General features: G+C 41.9%; 1 protein-coding gene across 2 annotated transcripts in view; it reads left to right on the top strand.

Annotated features, from left to right (window-relative positions):
• The window catches only part of SFMBT2 (Scm like with four mbt domains 2), a 116,341-nt gene that overhangs the window by 38,573 nt on the left and 59,152 nt on the right, over positions 1-18,616 (top strand). The window contains exons 5-6 of one of the 2 annotated variants that reach the window (XM_063153687.1): positions 11,114-11,202; positions 14,292-14,538. In XM_063153687.1, the coding sequence (XP_063009757.1) occupies positions 11,114-11,202; positions 14,292-14,538 (336 nt within the window). Of the gene's footprint in view, positions 1-11,112; positions 11,203-14,291; positions 14,539-18,616 lie in introns of those variants that run through there. The other variant, XM_063153688.1, reaches the window with a different exon arrangement.

The following is an 18,616-nucleotide window of genomic DNA, read 5'->3' as shown; positions in this document are numbered from 1 at the left end:
CAAAATCCCAACCCCAAATCAGAATGGATTTCTTGGACACCACATCCCTCTATTTGTCTTCTATGTTTTGATGCTTTTATTTGTAGTGGATATTTGCTGTAGACTGTTGGCACTACCAGGGAGAAACAACATAATTGTGCAGTGAACTGGTTTATGCTTTATGTAAGAACATTGTGCTGCTGTAAATCTGCTGGGTTTTGCAGAGCTGTCTCCAAAGAATATCCTTCAAAAAGTGACCGTGGGGTTTGGGAGTGAGAAGAGGCCCTTAGTGTGGGGGATAATTGGATGGAGCTTGGAGGTGTGAGGTCAGAGCCCTGGGCAGGATATTTATGCTGCAGTGACATCCCAGCATGGAATGGCCCATAAATTTTAGGTGTTGTTGTGCCACAAAATCTATTTGGGGCTGGTCTGAGATCCCAAAGGCACAGGGCATGGAGCTGCCTCTCGTGCCCATTGCCTAGGCATGGCAGACACTCATTTTCACCAGTGTTTGGTGTTCAGGAAACCTCCAGGTTGTCTTTCTTTCGCTGTGAGGCATCAGTGACACCTGGGACGATGTCATTTCATGGGAAAGACCCCAATTCACACCCACTGTTGGCAAGGGCCAGTGTGTGCCCGTGCTGCCCAGAAATACTGATTCAGCTCTCAACCAAGCTGGTGGCTGGCTTGCAGTAGTTCTGGCTGTGGTTAGGAATTCTGACTTGGATGGGGATTTATCTAAAATTTAGCATTTTGCTTTGTAGACACACTTTTTTTCCTCTTTCTGTGTTTCTGATGTGGAACAAGTGCACAAGGAGCTGTGGAATGCTACAGGAACACCTTACCAGGATTGATGGCTGGGCAAGCAGCACAAACATCCTCCCCCATGGCTTTCAAAACTTTTAAATTATACTTTTAAAAAAACCCTTTTCCTTCTGAAACTTTTAAACTTTTCGGGATTTTACAATTTCTGTTACATTTATCTATGCATTTCTGTCTACCTGCCACAGTAAATCTCTTTGCCTGCAAAGATGACTAAATAGTTTTTTGGTTTGCAGAGATGACCAAATAGTTTTTTGGTTTGCAAAGATGAGTAAATAGATTTTGGTTTTCACCCAGAGGGGCTACAATTTGGAAGGAAATAACCATGCAAAGCCTGCTGAGTGCAGGGAATCTGGTGTGTGTACTTGTTTCTCACACAGGTGAATTCATAACCTTCTCATGCAGTCACTGTGAGCTCTGTGATCTGGTTTTGCTCCTGAGCATGTTGCTTAAGATGCTGATTTTCCCTGGATAACAGCACTCTCACAATGTTATTGCTATTATTCTTTTATCTCTGTGGGCTAAAAACTGATGTAGAAATTGCAGTCACAATATCAGCTTCCCCCCTCTTTTCCCTGGAAGCTCCCAAACTGCTGATTTCACAGGGCCTTCATTAAAGACTCCTGGGTCTGGAGATTGGGAGCTGGAGCTCTCCATCCATCTCTTGTGAGCCCTGGGCACGGTGCTTAATGCACAAGGAAGGAAAAAAATAATCAGGGAATGTGTGTGGAGGCTCGGGGTTAAGTGCCAGGAGCTGCAGGGTTTGGATGCTCATTTTCACAGTGAGCCATCACCCTAATGGTCATTGATACTAATGATGGGAGAGCCCCCATGGTGATGTGGTGTGTGCAGAGCTTTCACAATGCAGGCACTGCCTGCCTCTCAGAAATGCCTTTCAGGAGCTCTGTGTGCACATCCAAGATCATTTCAGTCAGCCAGCCCTGATTTGTTGGATTTGTTTCTAAGGCTGTTGTTGGCAGCAATGAAATTCAGGTACCTCGTTCCTAGAATTGAATGGGGCAGAGAGCAGTTTAATGCTGTTGTTTTAAAGAGTGTGCAGTTTATGCTTAGGTAAGAAATTTTGGAGGAGCACAAATGACTAACTCTGGGTGAAACACTCTGTAGTTACACCTCAGGATTTTTCCTAATTTATCACACAGGTAACTGTGACTAAAATCAGCCCATTTTGGCCACGTTGGATTCTGTAACAAAATCAGAATAATCAGCCTTCATTCATGGATAACTGCCCCACTGTCTTAGGGTGACTTTATGCTGCTTGTATCCCCAATTGTCTGCTCTGCTTATGCTGGATATTGAATTCTCTGCTTTTAAAACCAGATCTGGGAGCCAAGGGGGGAGAAGGAGAAGCTGTGGAATATCTGAGGTGACTGTATCCAAAAACATAAAAGAGCTTCAGCTTTCCTTCTCACAGACTGTGTTGTCTGCAGCATGGGCAGCAGGAGAGAGCTCTCCTTTGCTTTTAGTTGGTTTTTTAGCTAGGTGAGGCAGAGAAGTTCCCCACACTGTGGCTTTTCTTCTTCTTGGAACTGATCTGCTCTGGACTGAAAATTCAGAAAAGCATCAGGAGCTCACAGCTGTGACCCACTGGAGCCTGGGATGTTGCATTTTCCAGCACAGGAAAGACTGATAAGAGCCTGAGTGAGCTGAGCTACACCCCACAACACGGTCTCTCTGAATTTGCCATCTCTTCAGAACAATGAGAGGGTCCGTTGTTTAATATTATTCAATTTTATGCTTGTGAATACTTTGCTTGTTACATAAACAGATTTTTTTCCACTTTTCTTGAAGGAGGTTTACCTCCCAAACTGGTTGGGGGTGGGAGGCTGCTTGAATTTGCTTTCTAGAAAAGACCACTTCAGAAACTTCCTCCCAAAATTTGCCCTAAAGCAGGACACCCACTTAAAAATGGTTGTGTCCAGAAGATATTTTTGCATTCCCTTCCCAAGTTTTGATGGTATTAATGAGGGTGGGTTTTGGTGCCTAGTCTAGGTGACAGCATGGCAGAATTGTGTTCCAGGTGAAATCAGTGTAAAACCACCTTTAAAATAAATAAATGATCATAGAATTGTTTGGGTTGGAAAATAACACTGAGCCCAACCATTAACCTGGCTATAAATATGTGGTAAATGCTTTAAACAATTGAATGCTTCATCATTAAATTCCAACCTGTTGAGGCTGGATGACTTTTTGTTATGCTGAAGAAGGACCAGGTGAAGGAATTGGCTGCATCCCTGCAAGGTGAAGGGTGGGAAGAGATTAATTCCCCTCTCCTCTTTCTGTGTCCCACCTGCATCTCTCTCCCGTCATTCCCAGATCCTGAGGGAGAGCAGGGCTGTGTCTGGGTCATTCCAGGCTGGCTGGTGCTGATCACAGCTGGGTGAAACCTTGAAACAAGTGCAAATGGGAGCTGATGGATTTGCTGCTGCTTCTTATCTGCATAATCTGATTGCAGTTGATAAGTGACACCACCAAGATAGAGCTGAGTCCCTTCCCACTATCAACACCCCTCTCTTTTTTACCCCTTTGCTAAAAAATTATTTTAAATAGTTCGGTGCTGATCACACCTGGATGAAGCCTTGAAACAAGTGCAGGTGGAGCTGATGGATTTGCTGCTGCTCCTTATCTACATAATCTGATTGCAACTGATAAGTAACACCATCAAGACAGAGCTGAGTCCCTTCCCATTATCAGCACCCTTCTCTTTTTTAGCTTTTTTCTAAAAAAATATTTTAAGTACTTCAGTGCAAACCAGGTATTGACTTTGACTGAAGGAAGGTAATTAATCCCAGTTATTATGATTAAATAATTTACTGCCAGATGGGTACCTGAGGTTTTTCTGCTCAGGGAGTCAGGGCAGGGTTTGTGGCACTGTTGGGATCTTTGAGGAAAATTTCTCCTCTGATCTTGGGCAGTTTGACTTGGAAGCAGACAGCCACAGCAGTGGGATGTCAGAAAAGTGTGTCTGTATTCATCATGTTGTGTTTGGGGTGAACACAATTGATCCTGCTGTTGGGAGTGCCTCAGTAGTTGGTGGTGGTGACCAAAGTGTCTTGTTCAGCTTCCTGAGCTTCAGTGAGTTGATGGAGGGGATTTTTACAAGATTTTACATAATAATAATTAAAAAAATCGGTATAATAGCATCCCTCATTCTGTCTGCACACACTGATTATGTTTTCCCACAGAATCCCACATTTCACCTCTTCCACCCAGAGTCCCTGCAGCTTGGTTGGAGTTTGTAGCCAGTGCATTTTTCATTTCAAGAAATGAAAAAGCAACTCCCAAGCCACCCACTGCTTTTTTATTGTTAAAAGATAGCAGTTAATTAAAGACTAGGGAAACACAAGGGGAATGGTGTGCACGTCTGTGAAGGGCTCAAAGGATGTTGGGAAGCAAAGTGTCCTGTGGACACTGAGGCAGCTTTTTGCTCATCAGCTTGATTGTTTTGACCCAGAGGATATGAGCAGATAATTTCTGGAAATTCTGAATGGCAGCAGGAAGGATAAAAGTTGAATTTTACTGAAATTCACTGTAGTTGAATAGAAAAAACTGTAGGGAGTTGTTCAGGTGAGAACCTAAAGCATGTGTTCATGCTTTTATCTGTTTGTTAATTTTCTTCTCCTTTGTTCTAATCAAGGGCTGCTTTTTCATGCAGAGTTGGGTGTGCAAGGATTAAAGTCTGTGTGCTGGCCCTTTCTTGGGTCAGGACCACAAAACCTACAGTATAATCTTGTCTTAGAAATGAGATCAAGGTGGTTTGGATAGAAAAAACAGAGGGCACCAAATATCTTGAAGAAAATTTTAAAAACATTTAAAAACATTAAAACATTAACATTAAAAAAATATGCCAAATATTGTTATTAAATTAAGTAGCTCACATGGGCTAAACATTAATTTGAAGTTTGCACTTAACTCAGTTTTATTTTTTAAAAAGTGAGATAATTAGGAGCGAGCAGATTAATCAGCAGCTTAAAGGATCAAATACTGAGAGAATGCAAGAGTGACACATTCTCCTACAGACATCACACTTCCTTCCAGCATCTGCTCATTAGCCTGCTGTAAATTCCCATGAATGGGAGCACAGAGTGCTGCTGCTCCAGAGGTGTCATTTGAGCACCTCCATTTTTTGGTGGACAGTTGTTTATGACTTCTGGCTCCCATGAAAATCCTCTCTATTTTATTTTCCTTGAACACTTTATTTAAGACAGGTGTGTAGAAGGCAGTGCCTGAGCTCTGAAGTTGGGGTCTCATGATATTTGCGGCTGCACCACAAGGAAATCAGATCAACAGCTTTTGATGCACTTCCTTTTCTTTTCTGGACTGAATTTGCATTATTTTGTGATCCAGTTCAAACCACAGAACTCTGCTGCTGTGAGAACAGAAGACTGTTTGAAGTTTTAAGTAAGAAATTGTTTAAAGATGTCTTTAGCCCCATTTGGCTTTTTTTTCAGGGAGCCCACAAAAGAATTCAAAGCAAACAGTCATTTTTTATAAAAAAAAAACCATTAAAGCACTAAGTAAATTTTTTTAAATGTAGGTTTTAGTTGATTTATTTTGGAAATTCTTAGTAGGGGATCTGGCTTTGTGTTCCCAGCCCTGAAGGTCTTGGGGAGGGTTCAGAAACAGGCTGAGCCTTTACTTGGGGACAGCACTCAGCCCCCATCCTGTTTTCACATCCAGTCTGGTTCACAGGGATGTAAATAGTTCAGCAAGAGGAATGGAAATGTGGGGATTCAACCGTTTCCTGTCAAAATGCTGTTTTATCAAAATGGAAATATTTTGTGAGAACATGTCAGTTTTGACAAATTGTTTTGATGGGTGAAGTCTAAACAAATTGTTTTAGCATTCTATGTTATTTTGATATAAAGACATCTCATTTCAACTCCATCATTTAGACCTTTATAACATAGCTACAACATTTATGTGTTAATATTTTTGTAACTTATAAATATTGCATCAGATTTGTGACAACTTTAAAATTAAAAGAAAATGTCAATATTGTAAGCTTTCTATATGGTTTTGCAATATGCTGTTTAGCTTTTAAAAAACTGCATATCTTGTCACAGAGTCACAGAGTGGTTTGGGTTGGAAGGGACCTTAAAAAACATCTTTTTCCACCTCCCTGCCATGGACAGGGACATTTTCCACTGGATTTTGGATGCTCCAAGCCCTGTCCAGCCTTGGTTTTGCTGGCTGGGTGACCTGTAGCAGATCTCCACTATAATGTCACCTATCCCTGCTGGATGGAGTGGCTGGAATTCCCTTGAGTTGCCCTTCAGATGCTCTCCTGCTGATCTGTGATCCTTCTCTCCAGGCTCTGGGCATTTCTTTCTGGCACCAGCAGCTTTATTTTAATGTATCTTAATTTTAATGTATCTTAAGTGTATATCTGATTCTTGTATCTCATATACATATATATATATATCTATATCTATCTATCTGTCTATCTATCTATATATATATATATCCATATTTATATCCATATATATATATCCATATATATAAATACATAATATATATAACATATATTATATATAATATATATACAATATATAAAAATATATATACATAACATATATAACATATATACATAATATATAAAATATATATTATATATATTATATATTTCTAATTTGTATGTCTGTATTAAATTTTGAACATACTGAAAATTAATCTTTTAATGAGATCCTGGTATTTTAGTTTATTTCACAATGGAGGCAAAAGAATTGCCCGAGTCCTGCCCAGCTATAATTCCCCTTGTTAATTATTTTTTGTTCGTTCCAGTCCTAGGAAAGAGTTAAATTTTTTAATGATAAAAATAGTTCCCACACTGAGAGTGTTGTCACTTAGCAGATTAATCTGAAAGATCTTAAACCATTTTATAAAGCTGTTTAAGATGCTGTTCTTCACATATGAGAAAATTAAAACTCTGCTGTTTAGAGGTTGATGGGTTCCAGTGGGGATTTTCCAGCAGAGGTGTCGACAGGTTGCTGGTGATCCTGGGTTATTAAAAAAAAAAAAAAAAGAAATCCAAATGTGAAGAGTGTTTTGTTGTTTTTTGATTGTTGTTTTCTTTTAGGTATGGACAAAAATGAGCATAATTTGATATTACTGCTTGCTGGGCACATGTATCCATGGGGCATGCTGAGGTGTTTCCAGGGAGTAGCTTATTTTTAGGTGCTGTATGCCTGTAAGTTATTTATGCAACCATTCCTTTATTTTACCAAATGCAGCAGTTCAGATCCCTGAATCTTGTTCTTGCCAATCAAGTGGGTGCCTTGGGGGGAAAAAAACAGTCCTGAAAAGTAAAAAACCAACCACGTTCTCCCCATTGTCTTGTCGATTTTTCAGATTTCAGGGTTTTTCCTGCACTTTGCAGTGTCATGTTCTTGGGGAAAAAAAAAATAAAAAGGAAAATGAGGATTTCCATGTAAACCTGAGAGAAGTGACTCTCAGCAAAACAGCAACTACTAGAAAACGAGATAAAATCCCAAGAGCTGCTAATGTGATAATAGTATCTCATATTCATTGAATGGAGTGCCTGTGCCTCAGTGCTGCCATGGGACTGTGAATGTGCTTTTAATCTCTTATTTCTCTAGAGAGGCAGATAAATCTGAACCCATTATGTGCTGAGGCTGAGGCAGGGCACAGAGATGTACAGGGTTGCAGGGAATGAAGCTGCTGTCCTGGCTCTGGGGCACGTGTTCAGGGGGATTGGATGGGATGGGATGGGATGGGATGTGCATTTCCAGCTGCTCTTGGAATGGTTTTCATGGTCAGCACACACAGAGCAAGGGGAAAAGGCTGGGCTTGATGGGGAAAACCTGATGATAAATACTAAATACATCAGCCAGTGACCTGCTCCTCAGGTCCAAATGCAGCCTGGAGTGTCAGGACACAGCTTGGGAAAATGAGTAAAATGAGTAAAAGTGAGGAAATGGCAGTGGGTAAGAAGGGGAGAGAGGAATGGGAGTCAGAGATGTTGTGGGCAAGGTGAATTGAGTAGGGAAAAGTGGGAAGAATTTGAGGGATATTGGATATGATCCATTTCTTGGTGGAAGGGGCACTCAGTTTTATAGCCTGAGTCTTAATGTCGGAAAGGTCTTTTTTCTTATTGAAGAATTTGCTGTAATATTTGCCACACTAGAAGGTGATCTCTGAAATAATAATTTTTTTCATGGAAGGAGGCAGTGAGCTGCAAGGTTTTTACTGATTTTTACTTTTGCAGGTGTGGATAATTTCACTGAGGTCTGTTGGGAGTGGTTCACCCTTCACCAGCCCATCGCTGAGTCTGGGACTGGTTCATCCCTACAGCTGCTCCTCAGGGATTGGGGAGGGAAATTTTGGGTCTTTTTCAGGTGTTTGAAGCCCATGGACCACTCCTGACTCACTGAATTAATTTAAGGCAGGGGAAAATGTTTTGAAAACAGGAATTCTAGTGGAGTTTAGGTCACTATGGGGCAGGATTCTTTATCCTGGCCACCTTCCCTTCCCACCAGCTGCAAAAAAAAAGCAGAATTCTCCCAGCCTGTCCAGCAGTAGGAGAGGTTCTGTAGAGCCTTTTCCTGTAGCGATGGGAAGTTCACTGCTTCACTCCCCAGTGCTGAAGGAGTCTGATATTCCAGAGGAGCAGCATTTCTGGAGAGGGATGCTCAGCCTGGGCACCCATGCATGGCACTGACAGCTATTCTCATTTACCCAGCAGATTTTCCTTGTTTGAATATATTTGTTTAACATTTTGCTTGGTCCTCAAAGGCTTTTGCAGCTATCGTGATCATTCAGATTCACTTCATTACTACTAAAAATTAATATTTGCACTGTGGTGACTTGGAACTGTAAAGGTGGGCAGGCTGATTGTGCTCTGTAGGCACAGAGGAAGGTACAAATCCCTGTTTCTACAACTTCCAGTGCAATTTCCTGTCTCTCAGAGGTTTTCAGAGCCGTTTTATCTATGCCACAAAAGCATAATAAAGGAAAACCCTAGAAATTAGATTTGTATGGGAAGGATGGTTCTGAAACCACCTAGAAACTGAGAACAGCTCAGGTTTTTTTTTTTTCAGCTGAGCCTGTTTAGTCTGAAAACAGAGGTCACCTTGTGACTTTTGGACTTTGGAAGTCTCTAATCCAGATCTGAATGTGGAGAGGAGCTTATTTAGATGTCAAACTGTGAGGTGCAAGTCTTTTAAAAAAGGACAGGGATTTTTTTTCCTCTCTCTCTGAAAGGCACTGGGAGACTGACAGACAGGCAGATCTGTGAATCAGGCATCGTTATGACATCTCCAGTTGGGCATCTGGAAGTGGGAGCCCCTGAAATCTGTTAATCTGTTGTCAACTTTGAAAAATCCTATTCTCCCCCCATCTCCCTCCCCCCCAGTCCTGCCAGCTTTCAAAGTTCAAAGTGTGTGCTTTTTATCACATTTGTCATTCCTCGGTAGCGAAGCTCTGGCATTCGGAGATTTGGCTGACAACTTGGTGGGAACGAGCCAGAATCGAGTTCAACTTGCACCTTTCTGTGCTGCACCCAGTGCTGTGCTCAGGGGGAGGCAGAATCTGAGCTAGAGGGACCCCAGCCTCATTCATTGCCACAATCACCATCCTCTCCCTGGTGCCAAAATTCAGCTTGGTTTCTTTATCCTAAGGTAGGTGGACAGGAACTGATGAGTTCAACACAGCAGGAGTGTTGAGGGAGGAAGTGTCATATCCAAACTATTTCTTCTCAGGCTGTTCTTTCATCTTAAATAATGCAAAGGTTATAAATCTTCTGGAAATCATGCAAAACTGGTGCTACAAAAGAGTTAGAATGGTTCCAGGCAAGTTCAAACACTGTTTTATGGAGGCTCAAGTCCAGCAGTGCAAGGTTTGATAATTTTAAGTACATTTAAGGTTTGATAACTTTAAGTACATTTAAATGCACATTTAAAGGAGTTTAGATAGCTAAATGGGATGTATAGCTCAAGCTGGGAGAACTGGCTTTTGGGGAAGGAGCAGAGCTCAGAAATGAGGTTGAGCCAAGGTGCCCTGGGCATGGCTTGTGTCTTTATCCATGCTCAGTCCTGTGGATTACCATGGGGTAATGGTCTTTAAATAACATATCTGGTTGTTTATTCAGAGGAAATGTTTACATTTTCAAATGTTTGTGATTTTTCCCTTCTGTTTCTGAGTTAGCAGCATAACTGCATTCCTGATGATTCTCTCACACATAAGTAAGATTAGTTTGGACAGAAAACAAAGTTTCAGATGTAATTTAATTCTCTTCTACAGGCAGGTAGAATTAAAGTCGAATTTCCGGATTTTTGATAGCAACTGCACAGTACATTTGAAGAAGCATTTCTGTCTGTCAAGCTGAGATTTGCTGAATTATTGCCTTCATGTGTCCACTGATTTAAACCAGAACTGACCTGGAATGTGAATTGTAGAGGCAAAATTTATATATTTCAGTTTCAAACCTTATAAAACTGCATACATGTCCTAAATTGATGCTGGTTCGCAGTGTTTACCTCAGAAATTATTCTTTTTTTTTCCTGATAAGGGAAAGACTTTAAGTCTTTCTTCTTGCTGGTGTATTGACTCAGCAGCTGATATATGATGTTCTCAGGGTTGATTTTTCTACTCTGTTGGAAAAGCACCTGCAGTTTCTGGTCTCCTGTCAAGGAATTGAAAGTTTGTACAGCTTCTTTTTTTTCCCAGAGGTCATTAGTGAACATACAGAGAGACTTTATAAATCACATCTGAGCCCAGGTGATAAGCAGGAAACGAGTGGTTACACAGGCAGTGGCCAATTCTGAATGGGAGAGATGGGGATGATAAACCATGATGTTGTAAATCATTGTCAGTGGCTACAGTGGAGCAACACCTTCCCTTTTTTCGGGATTTAACTGTGTGAACAGGTTGCCCAAAGAACTGGACAACAAACCAGCTTTTCTGCCTTGTCTGAACTGCAGCTGCATCCAAAACTTTAGAGCTGCTAAATCTCGAGGTGATGTTTCTGATGGAATCACAGGATGGTTTGGGTTGGAAGGAACATGAAAGATCATCTCATTCCATGCCCTGTCATGAGCAGGGACACCTTCCACTATCCCAGGTTGCTCCAAGCCCTGTCCAACCTGGCCTTGGACACTTCCAGGGATGGGGCAGCCACAGCTTCTCTGGGCATCCTGTGCCAGGGCCTCATCCCTCTAATAATGAATAATTTCTTAATAAATACACCAGGTCCACTGTGTGACACACACATGGCAAGTCACTGCAGTCTGCTGTGCTAAGCATTTCTTTTCTTCCCTTCCCTTCTCTTCCCCAGCAATCAAGGAGAAATACATGGACTGGACAGAGTTCCTCATCCAGGATCTGACTGGCGCCAGGACGGCCCCTGCCAATTTGCTGGAAGGTGTATGTATTAGATTGCATTCCTCCTCCTCCTCCTCCTCACTGTGTGCTTGCAGTGTCTGTGTCTGCCAGCCCTGGGACCTGACCATGCCCCAAAATCCATGGCAGCAGTGCCTGGACTCTGCTGGCCCCAGTCATGGGGAGTTTTGCCTTTTCAATCTTTACAAAATTGGTGCTCAGAAAAGGCATAGAGTGTGGAGGGGATCCACAACAGGGGGAGCTCAGCCCTTCAGTGCCCCAGTAGATCCATCAGACTGGTGACCTGAGCTGCCAATCCATCCCTGCCCCATCCCTGGAAGTGTTCAGAGCCAGACTGGATGGGGCTGGGAGCAATCTGGTTAGTGGAAGGTGTCCCTGCCCCATGGCATGGGGTTGGAACTGGGTGATCTTTAAGGTCCCTTCCAACCCAGACCGTTCTGTGACTCTGTGGCACAGCTTGGAGAGGGGGTTTGCTAGGTTGATGGGGAGCATTGTCAGGTTTATTTTTATATGGGAAGTGCTCCCTCAAGGACATTCCCTCCACTTAAATCCAGCAGTCACATTTAGCGGGGAAGTTGTTAGGTGAGGTGGCCTCAGAAGAGCAGAAGGGTTCATTTTTTAGATGCTCCCAGAGCCCAGTCTGCAGCAAATCCAAGGGGTGGCTTGCACTTGGGACAGCCTCAGATCCTGGACAAAAATCCCACAGCTTCACCTTGAAACCAGGAGCAGCTTTTGCATCAGGGCCTGCCCTGCTCTGCTGTGGGTGCTGTGGAGAGGAGACAGATGGTCCTGCAGGAGCCCCTCATTCTTTGTCCCTCTGTGTTTAGGCTGAGAGCAAGGCCACAAAGGAATTTGTGAAAGTGCTCATTTGGCTTGTGGGAAGCCAGTGTCCATCCAGGCACCATTTTTGGTCATTTTGTCCCTGCTCACTTCCACCATCCACAGCTGCATCCTTTTTCCACGTGCCCAAGCAGTATGGATGGACCTGGCAGGGATAATTAATATTGTACCATTAGGGTCTTTCCCCCCCAGTCTGAGCGAAGAACAGCCTTGCAGACCCCAGACAATCCACATCCTGCTGCATCCCCATTCCTCCACTACCACAGGCAGAAATCTGGTGGTGCCCAGCCCCCATCTCTGGTGTGTGCCAAACCTCCCCTTTCTGCAGGCAGAAAAGCAGAGAGAGAAAACATTGAGTTGGCTTGAAGCAGTTTCTGACCCTGTCCTGGTGTTTTATGTGCTCAGTGCTGTCTGTGTCCTGCAATGTATGTTGGCCCCTGTTGACAGATTTGCTGTTCATGAGTGCTGCAGATTGTTGTTAGGCTGTTAAATCACTATGTAGTGCTACTTTTTAAATCCTTTTTTTTTTTTTTAATTTTTATGTGCCAGCTATGCATGTGAAGGGTTCTTGCATGATGGTAAATGTTAATATTTCATGCAAGCTGATTATTAATCCTAGCCATTCAGTTCTCATGGGGTAAGTGACAGCCCATTGGCTTAAAATTTAGCACACAAATCAGGGAAGCAATATTCACTTTGATACAGCCAGGGATTTATTATAATAAGTTAAATCATTACACCATCCTTTCATATTAAAGAATATTTGGTTGCAAGCAGTTGTATGAGAGGGGAAAAAATCCACATTAAAGTGGATTTCTGTTGTATTATTAAATTCTGACACTGCATTTTGCCATGAAATAATATTTGAAGAGATTATACAGATGCTTGCAGCTTGCACTGTAGAAAAGTAGCTTATTATGGCAAATATATTGTTCTGAGAAATATCTGTTAATCATAAATTTGTTTAAAGTTGTACATGTGATAAGCTTTTTGTTAAATTTAATTGCATTTTTTACCATATTCTCATGCTCTTGCCTGCTTCTTTGGATTAAGAGAGACATACGAAAATCGATTGCATCTCAAAATTTCAATATTTTCAATATTCAGAAGGAAAAATAACTTTTTGAAAAATAAGGCATTCTCCTTGTTCTGTTTTGTAGCCGCTATTAGAAAGAACCATCCTGGACTGACTCTTGATTTACAGAATTAATATTTTAAAAAGTAATGTGAGATGTTTATATGGTTTAATTAAGTAAAAGTGGGACAAACACACAGGAAAAAAAAAGTCTTTGTTTTTAATGTATTTTGCCTTTGCTGAGCATCTCCTTTGGGGACCAATGCTTCCAAGTCTTGGGGTCATTTTAATGCTGCTCTTAAAACCCCGGAACTGAGACATTGCATAAGAATTCAAACTTGTATTTAATAAAAGAATAAGAAATCTTAACCACTGTGTTAAAGCTTTGAGAACACAGAGATGCTCACAGTCACAAAATAAAACCACTGAGCCCCAAAGGGGTTGTTCTGCAGAGCATCTCATTGTTTTTTAATGCCTGTGCTTGCAGGTGGAAAGTTACACACATGTGTAAAATGCTGCAAAACTGGGATCCCAGAAGATAAAATAACCATGTGGAAGCAAATAACCTCAGTCACTGGGATTTCTTGGGCATGGTGGCTTGACCCAACAAATCCTGTGTGCCTTGGGCTTGGCTCCAAACCTGCTGTGGGCTTTGAGCTTTGGAATAACCCCCACAGCCTCCTGCATCTGTGGCTGGGGGGGATAATTTGCTCTCCTTGCCAGTAGGAATAAGATAAAGCTGATCTTTGGTGAAAGAGATCAGTACACAGAGTGAAATTTCTGGGTCATGCACAAAGTAGTCACCTTCTAGGTAAATATTAGGGTCCAGTCCTGTGGTTGGTTCTTATCAGCTGCAATCAATGATAATTTGTTTTAAATCCTTCAGTACAACTGGGCTTTGAGTAGTTCAGGAGCCTCCTAAATGGATAGGCCTTACAAGCTGTTCCACCTTTATTATTCTTTTTTTTTGTTGTTGTTGTTGATGATGTCGCTTGAGAAATTAGCACAACTGTTGTTTTCTGTTTTACTTCTGAATTTGCACTTGGAAGACATTGGGTAAAATAGAAGAAGAACAGACTGTTTGCTGATCGCTTGGATGATGGTGTGAAAAACAAAAATAATCTTCTGCTGTCATCTGTTTCCTTGAGAAGTCTTCAAATAAAGTTTAAAATAAGGAGTTTTGCTTCTATTCAAACAGCCTCTGCGAGGAAAAAACCCTGTAGACCTCATTACAGTTGATTCCTTAATAGAGCTGCAGGATTCCCAGAATCCCTTTCAGTACTGGATAGTTAGTGTGGTTGAAAATGTTGGAGGAAGATTACGCCTTCGCTATGTGGGATTGGAGGAGACTGAATCCTATGACCAGTGGTTGTTTTACTTGGATTGCAGACTTCGACCAGTGGGTTGGTGTCAAGAGAATAAATACAGAATGGACCCACCTGCAGGTAAGGAACCTCCTAGAAATATTGTCTCCCTTTGTGGTGTTCACTGATGTTTTGAGATGCTTTGTCCTTTTCCAGCATTCACATTGCTTTGTCAGTAGTTTCTGGTTGTGGCACAAATGGGAGGTGAGATTCATCTAATTTGGGTTCAGAGTGGGTCCTGTGGACTGTATTGTTTATTAAATAAATTCATTTGAAATCTTTGCAAGTCTGTCAGACTGTATGACATCAGGAGATTACAGCTTGGAGATGAAGTGTCTCTAGGGTTTGGATGTCTTTAGGGTTGAGTTTAGTGTTCAAACCAGCTGGAATGGAAAGGGATTGGGGCTGCAGTTAAGCCAGTCTGGGATCACAGATTGATCCACATTCTCCTGTGTAGGTTAAGTGCATCCAGGTCTGTGCCTGCTTTTCTTTGTGCTGTGGGTGTAAGTTTTTCCATGAAAGTTCCCCTCCTCTGGGAAGGTGTTTCTGCTGTGGCTTCTGTCCCTCACACCCTATGAGGAGAGTTGACCCTGACATGTTCAATTCTTGTGTTCACAAGTTTGTCTGGGACTTGGGTCCTCAGTGCTTTTTGCAAGTGTGTGTTTTTCTTCTCTGGTAGGTAGGAATCAGTGTTACCTATCACTTCTAAATTAGATGTGAGTGCTGGAGAGCATGAATATCACCCACTGTTATTTTACAGAGTCTTTGTGTTACAGAGAAACAATTTTTTCATTGACCATCTCTGAACCCTCTTGGCCTGTATAGGTTTGGGGAATATAGAAATGGCCCAGAGGAGATTTGTGCTTCCTCTTTGTTCATTCCATTTGCTTTCTGTTCTTCCTTTTATCCAGTTGTGCATCCTTCTCTATAGATTCCCCACCCCTCATGCCTTTATTTTCATTTTTTCTTCAGTTGTATTTCTCTAAACTTGTTACTGGACTCTTTATTTGCTGGAGTTTACTTTTCTTTTCCCCTCTCCTTGATTTAACTTTTAAAATTTCTGTCTCTTGTTCTTATCTGTTTTCACCTGATAGCTGTTTCCTCTCCTTTCATTTCTCTGATCATTCACTTTTTAGTCAACACTGTTATTAATAGACTCAATGCTCACATCTTCTTCCTCACTTAAATAGGTCTTCATTACTTTATATCTCCTAAAGTTGAGCCTTGTAGGATTTTGCTGTGAGAAGACCCTTCAGGTCTGAACTTTTCTGTTTTTGCCCAAATCCTCTCCTGAGGTCTTTCATTGATCCCCCCTTGTGACCCAGCTGTCAGGCTCTGCCAATCAGGAGTGGAAATTTGAGGAGTTTCTGGAGCCAGAAATTCTGGTTGTTCCTCTCCTGGTCATTTGATGTCCACCTAACATGGAGTCACAGAATCATCAAGGTTGGAAAAAACCCGTCAAGATCTTCCTGTCCAGCCATCCAACATGTCCATGAGGCACGATGAATTAATGAAGTGTATGAGGCATTAACTGAGAGGAAGAAGACAGAAAAAAAACCCAAGTGGCTGATCTTATGGGATCTGCTTCAAATTAAAGTCTCTGCAAAAGGAATCTTGGAGCAGTCAGGGAAGCAGTAATGAGTTGTGGGGACGAGGTGCTGGCAGCAGAGAGCTCTGAAGAAACTCAGGGATGAGGCTGTTATACCATAAACTCAAAAAATGAAGTTTGCTGAGGACCTGAGGCCTGGAGACTCTGTCAGAGGTACATCCCCACGTGATTTCTTTAGGGAAGAGCATTTGGGCTAGGCAGATGTGTGTTGTGTGAAAGACCTAGTGTGGACCTTCTTAAGGAGAGATCATGTGGGCAGTACTTTGTTTTTTACTCATCAGGGATTAGATTCACCTGCCATGGGGCAGGCATCAAAAGACAGTTCTGCATGAGAAGTCTCTTGCTCTTTACAATGGGTAGGGAAAAGAGGATGCTAAGACACACCTAACATAGGTAAAATGACATCTTTTAAAGCCTGTTTTTTGCACTCATGGGGCTTTAAGCCAGTGAAGACACACCTGGTTGTCCTAAATTTTGAACATCTGAAGCCAGTTAAGGTGACTCCTTGATTGGGAAGGGGAGCAGCCTTGGACTGTGAATCAAATCTGTTATGAATCTCTTCTGAGGAGATGCTGAGGACATGCAGCTGCTCCCAAATCAGGCTGTGTGTCCCCTTGCTATCAAACAAGGATGTTTTTATACATCCCTTCTGCAGCTTGTGACAGTGCTTTGCCTACCCTCAACTAGGATTCTACATATCCACCCTGGGCTTTACTTCCCTCTGTGTCTGGGTGGTGACTTTACCCTGTTGATCCACCTCTGGCACCTGCCAGCTTTCCAGGTCAGTCTTTCAGGATGCAGAGCATCTCAGATAAGGGAGATCCTATGGACCCAAACAATATTTTGGATGGAGGGGTCTCTTTCCTGGAGCCACCCCCATCCTAACACCACTTAATGTGAAAGAGGGTCCTCTGGGGATTGGAACTAGATGATGTTTAAGGTCCCTTCCACCCCAAACCATTCAATGAGTCTATGAAACAGCATCTCAGCTGTCTCCTTCAAACAACTCTGTATATCTCACAAGCCCATTTAACTGAAGCAAAGGGGTTATGGCTTATTTTTCCCTTCAGATGTATATCTGAGTCTGGAATAAGCCTCCTTGCTAGTGCAAATTGGCACAGGCTGCTTGACACAGAGCCACTGATGGCCTGAGCTCAGCTGTTTATGCAGGACAAGATCATCCTGGTTTATGCCACTTTCTATTTAAAGACAAATTGCCAGTCATTTTAATTGCTCACTGCTTGTGAACCCTAATACAAACTGACACAGTACACTTTGTTCAATTACCTGGAGCCCTGACACTTAAATAAAATGCTTTATGCTCTTTTAACCGTGCAATTTAGTGTCCATACACTTGCCCAGCATAAGTGAGATGCCACTAATTAAATGTACACCTGATATTCCTTGCTGGCCCTTGAAACCACTGGAGGTGCCTCTGTATCTTGAGTTTTGTTGACACTGCCCAAAGAAGTTGCTGCTTGTTTTCACTGATTTTGGCCAAAGGTGCCCAAAACTTGGCCAGAGTTGCCCAAAATGGCAATTTCCACTTTCCTGTGTTTCACTAGCATCACAATAGAAAATGAGTGTCTGTTTCCAGCAGGGAAGCATCAGGCAGAGTTTTTCTGAACTCAGACCTGAAACAACAGGCTGGTTGCAGCGTGGGGCAAAATCATGTTGTGTTAAGTATTTCCCTGTAAATTAAACCAAAAAAGAAAGAAACAAGGTGAGTCATCCCCCTCCCTGCACTTGATGCTGATCAAAATTCCTGCAGGCAAGGGAGAAGTGAGGCAACAAAACTATAAAATAATGAACAATTAGATAAAGAGTGCACTTCTTAACACTTGTGCCCACTGCACACATTGTAAACAAAGACTTGAAATCTATGTTCCCATTAATAACCAGACAGCTGAGGAATTAAAAATGCTGCCCTGAAAGGTTAACAGTCCCCTTCAAGTGTGTTTAAATTCATATGCATATCCTTGATGTCTGTTCTGAAGTAGTGAGATTTGATATAGTGGAAGTATAAATACATCCACTTCAGTGAGTGATTCTGCAAATCCTGCTTTGATAAGGTCTTAAATCTGTTGAGTTCAGAGCATAAAATTCTCTTGTAGCATCAGTGCTAGGTGGAAACAGTGCTTGCCAATTCCTTTTTTTTTTTTTACACGTAATTTTTATTCCCTCTTTCAGAACTGTAAGATACAGCGGTAAATCTTCTGCTAGCTAGTAAATATATGTGGTTATTAGATGTACAGGATTTAAATGCAAATTGGGCCAAATTGAACCTTGATGTGAATGAGGGGAGCCAGACTGGCCAAAGAAAAGCTCCACACTCCTCACTCTGTATCAAGGCTCGAGTTTATTACTGAGCATGTGTTCATTTCCATTTTAATAATTGTTGCAATCTATCTACCTATCTTCTCTCTTTGAGGCCTTGATATGAATGTTCTGCAATAACTTGTTACGTGCAAGATAACAATGTGTTTTCTAGGGCAGGAGTAAATCCAATATAATGTTCCCCATCACAGCATTGTTCCTACATTGTTCCCT

This window comes from Melospiza melodia, chromosome 4 (assembly GCF_035770615.1).
Source record: "Melospiza melodia melodia isolate bMelMel2 chromosome 4, bMelMel2.pri, whole genome shotgun sequence".
In the NCBI taxonomy this organism is placed as follows: Eukaryota; Metazoa; Chordata; class Aves; order Passeriformes; family Passerellidae; genus Melospiza; species Melospiza melodia.
Note: the sequence above shows the minus strand (reverse complement) of the source record. Positions and strands in the feature narration are given on the sequence as shown.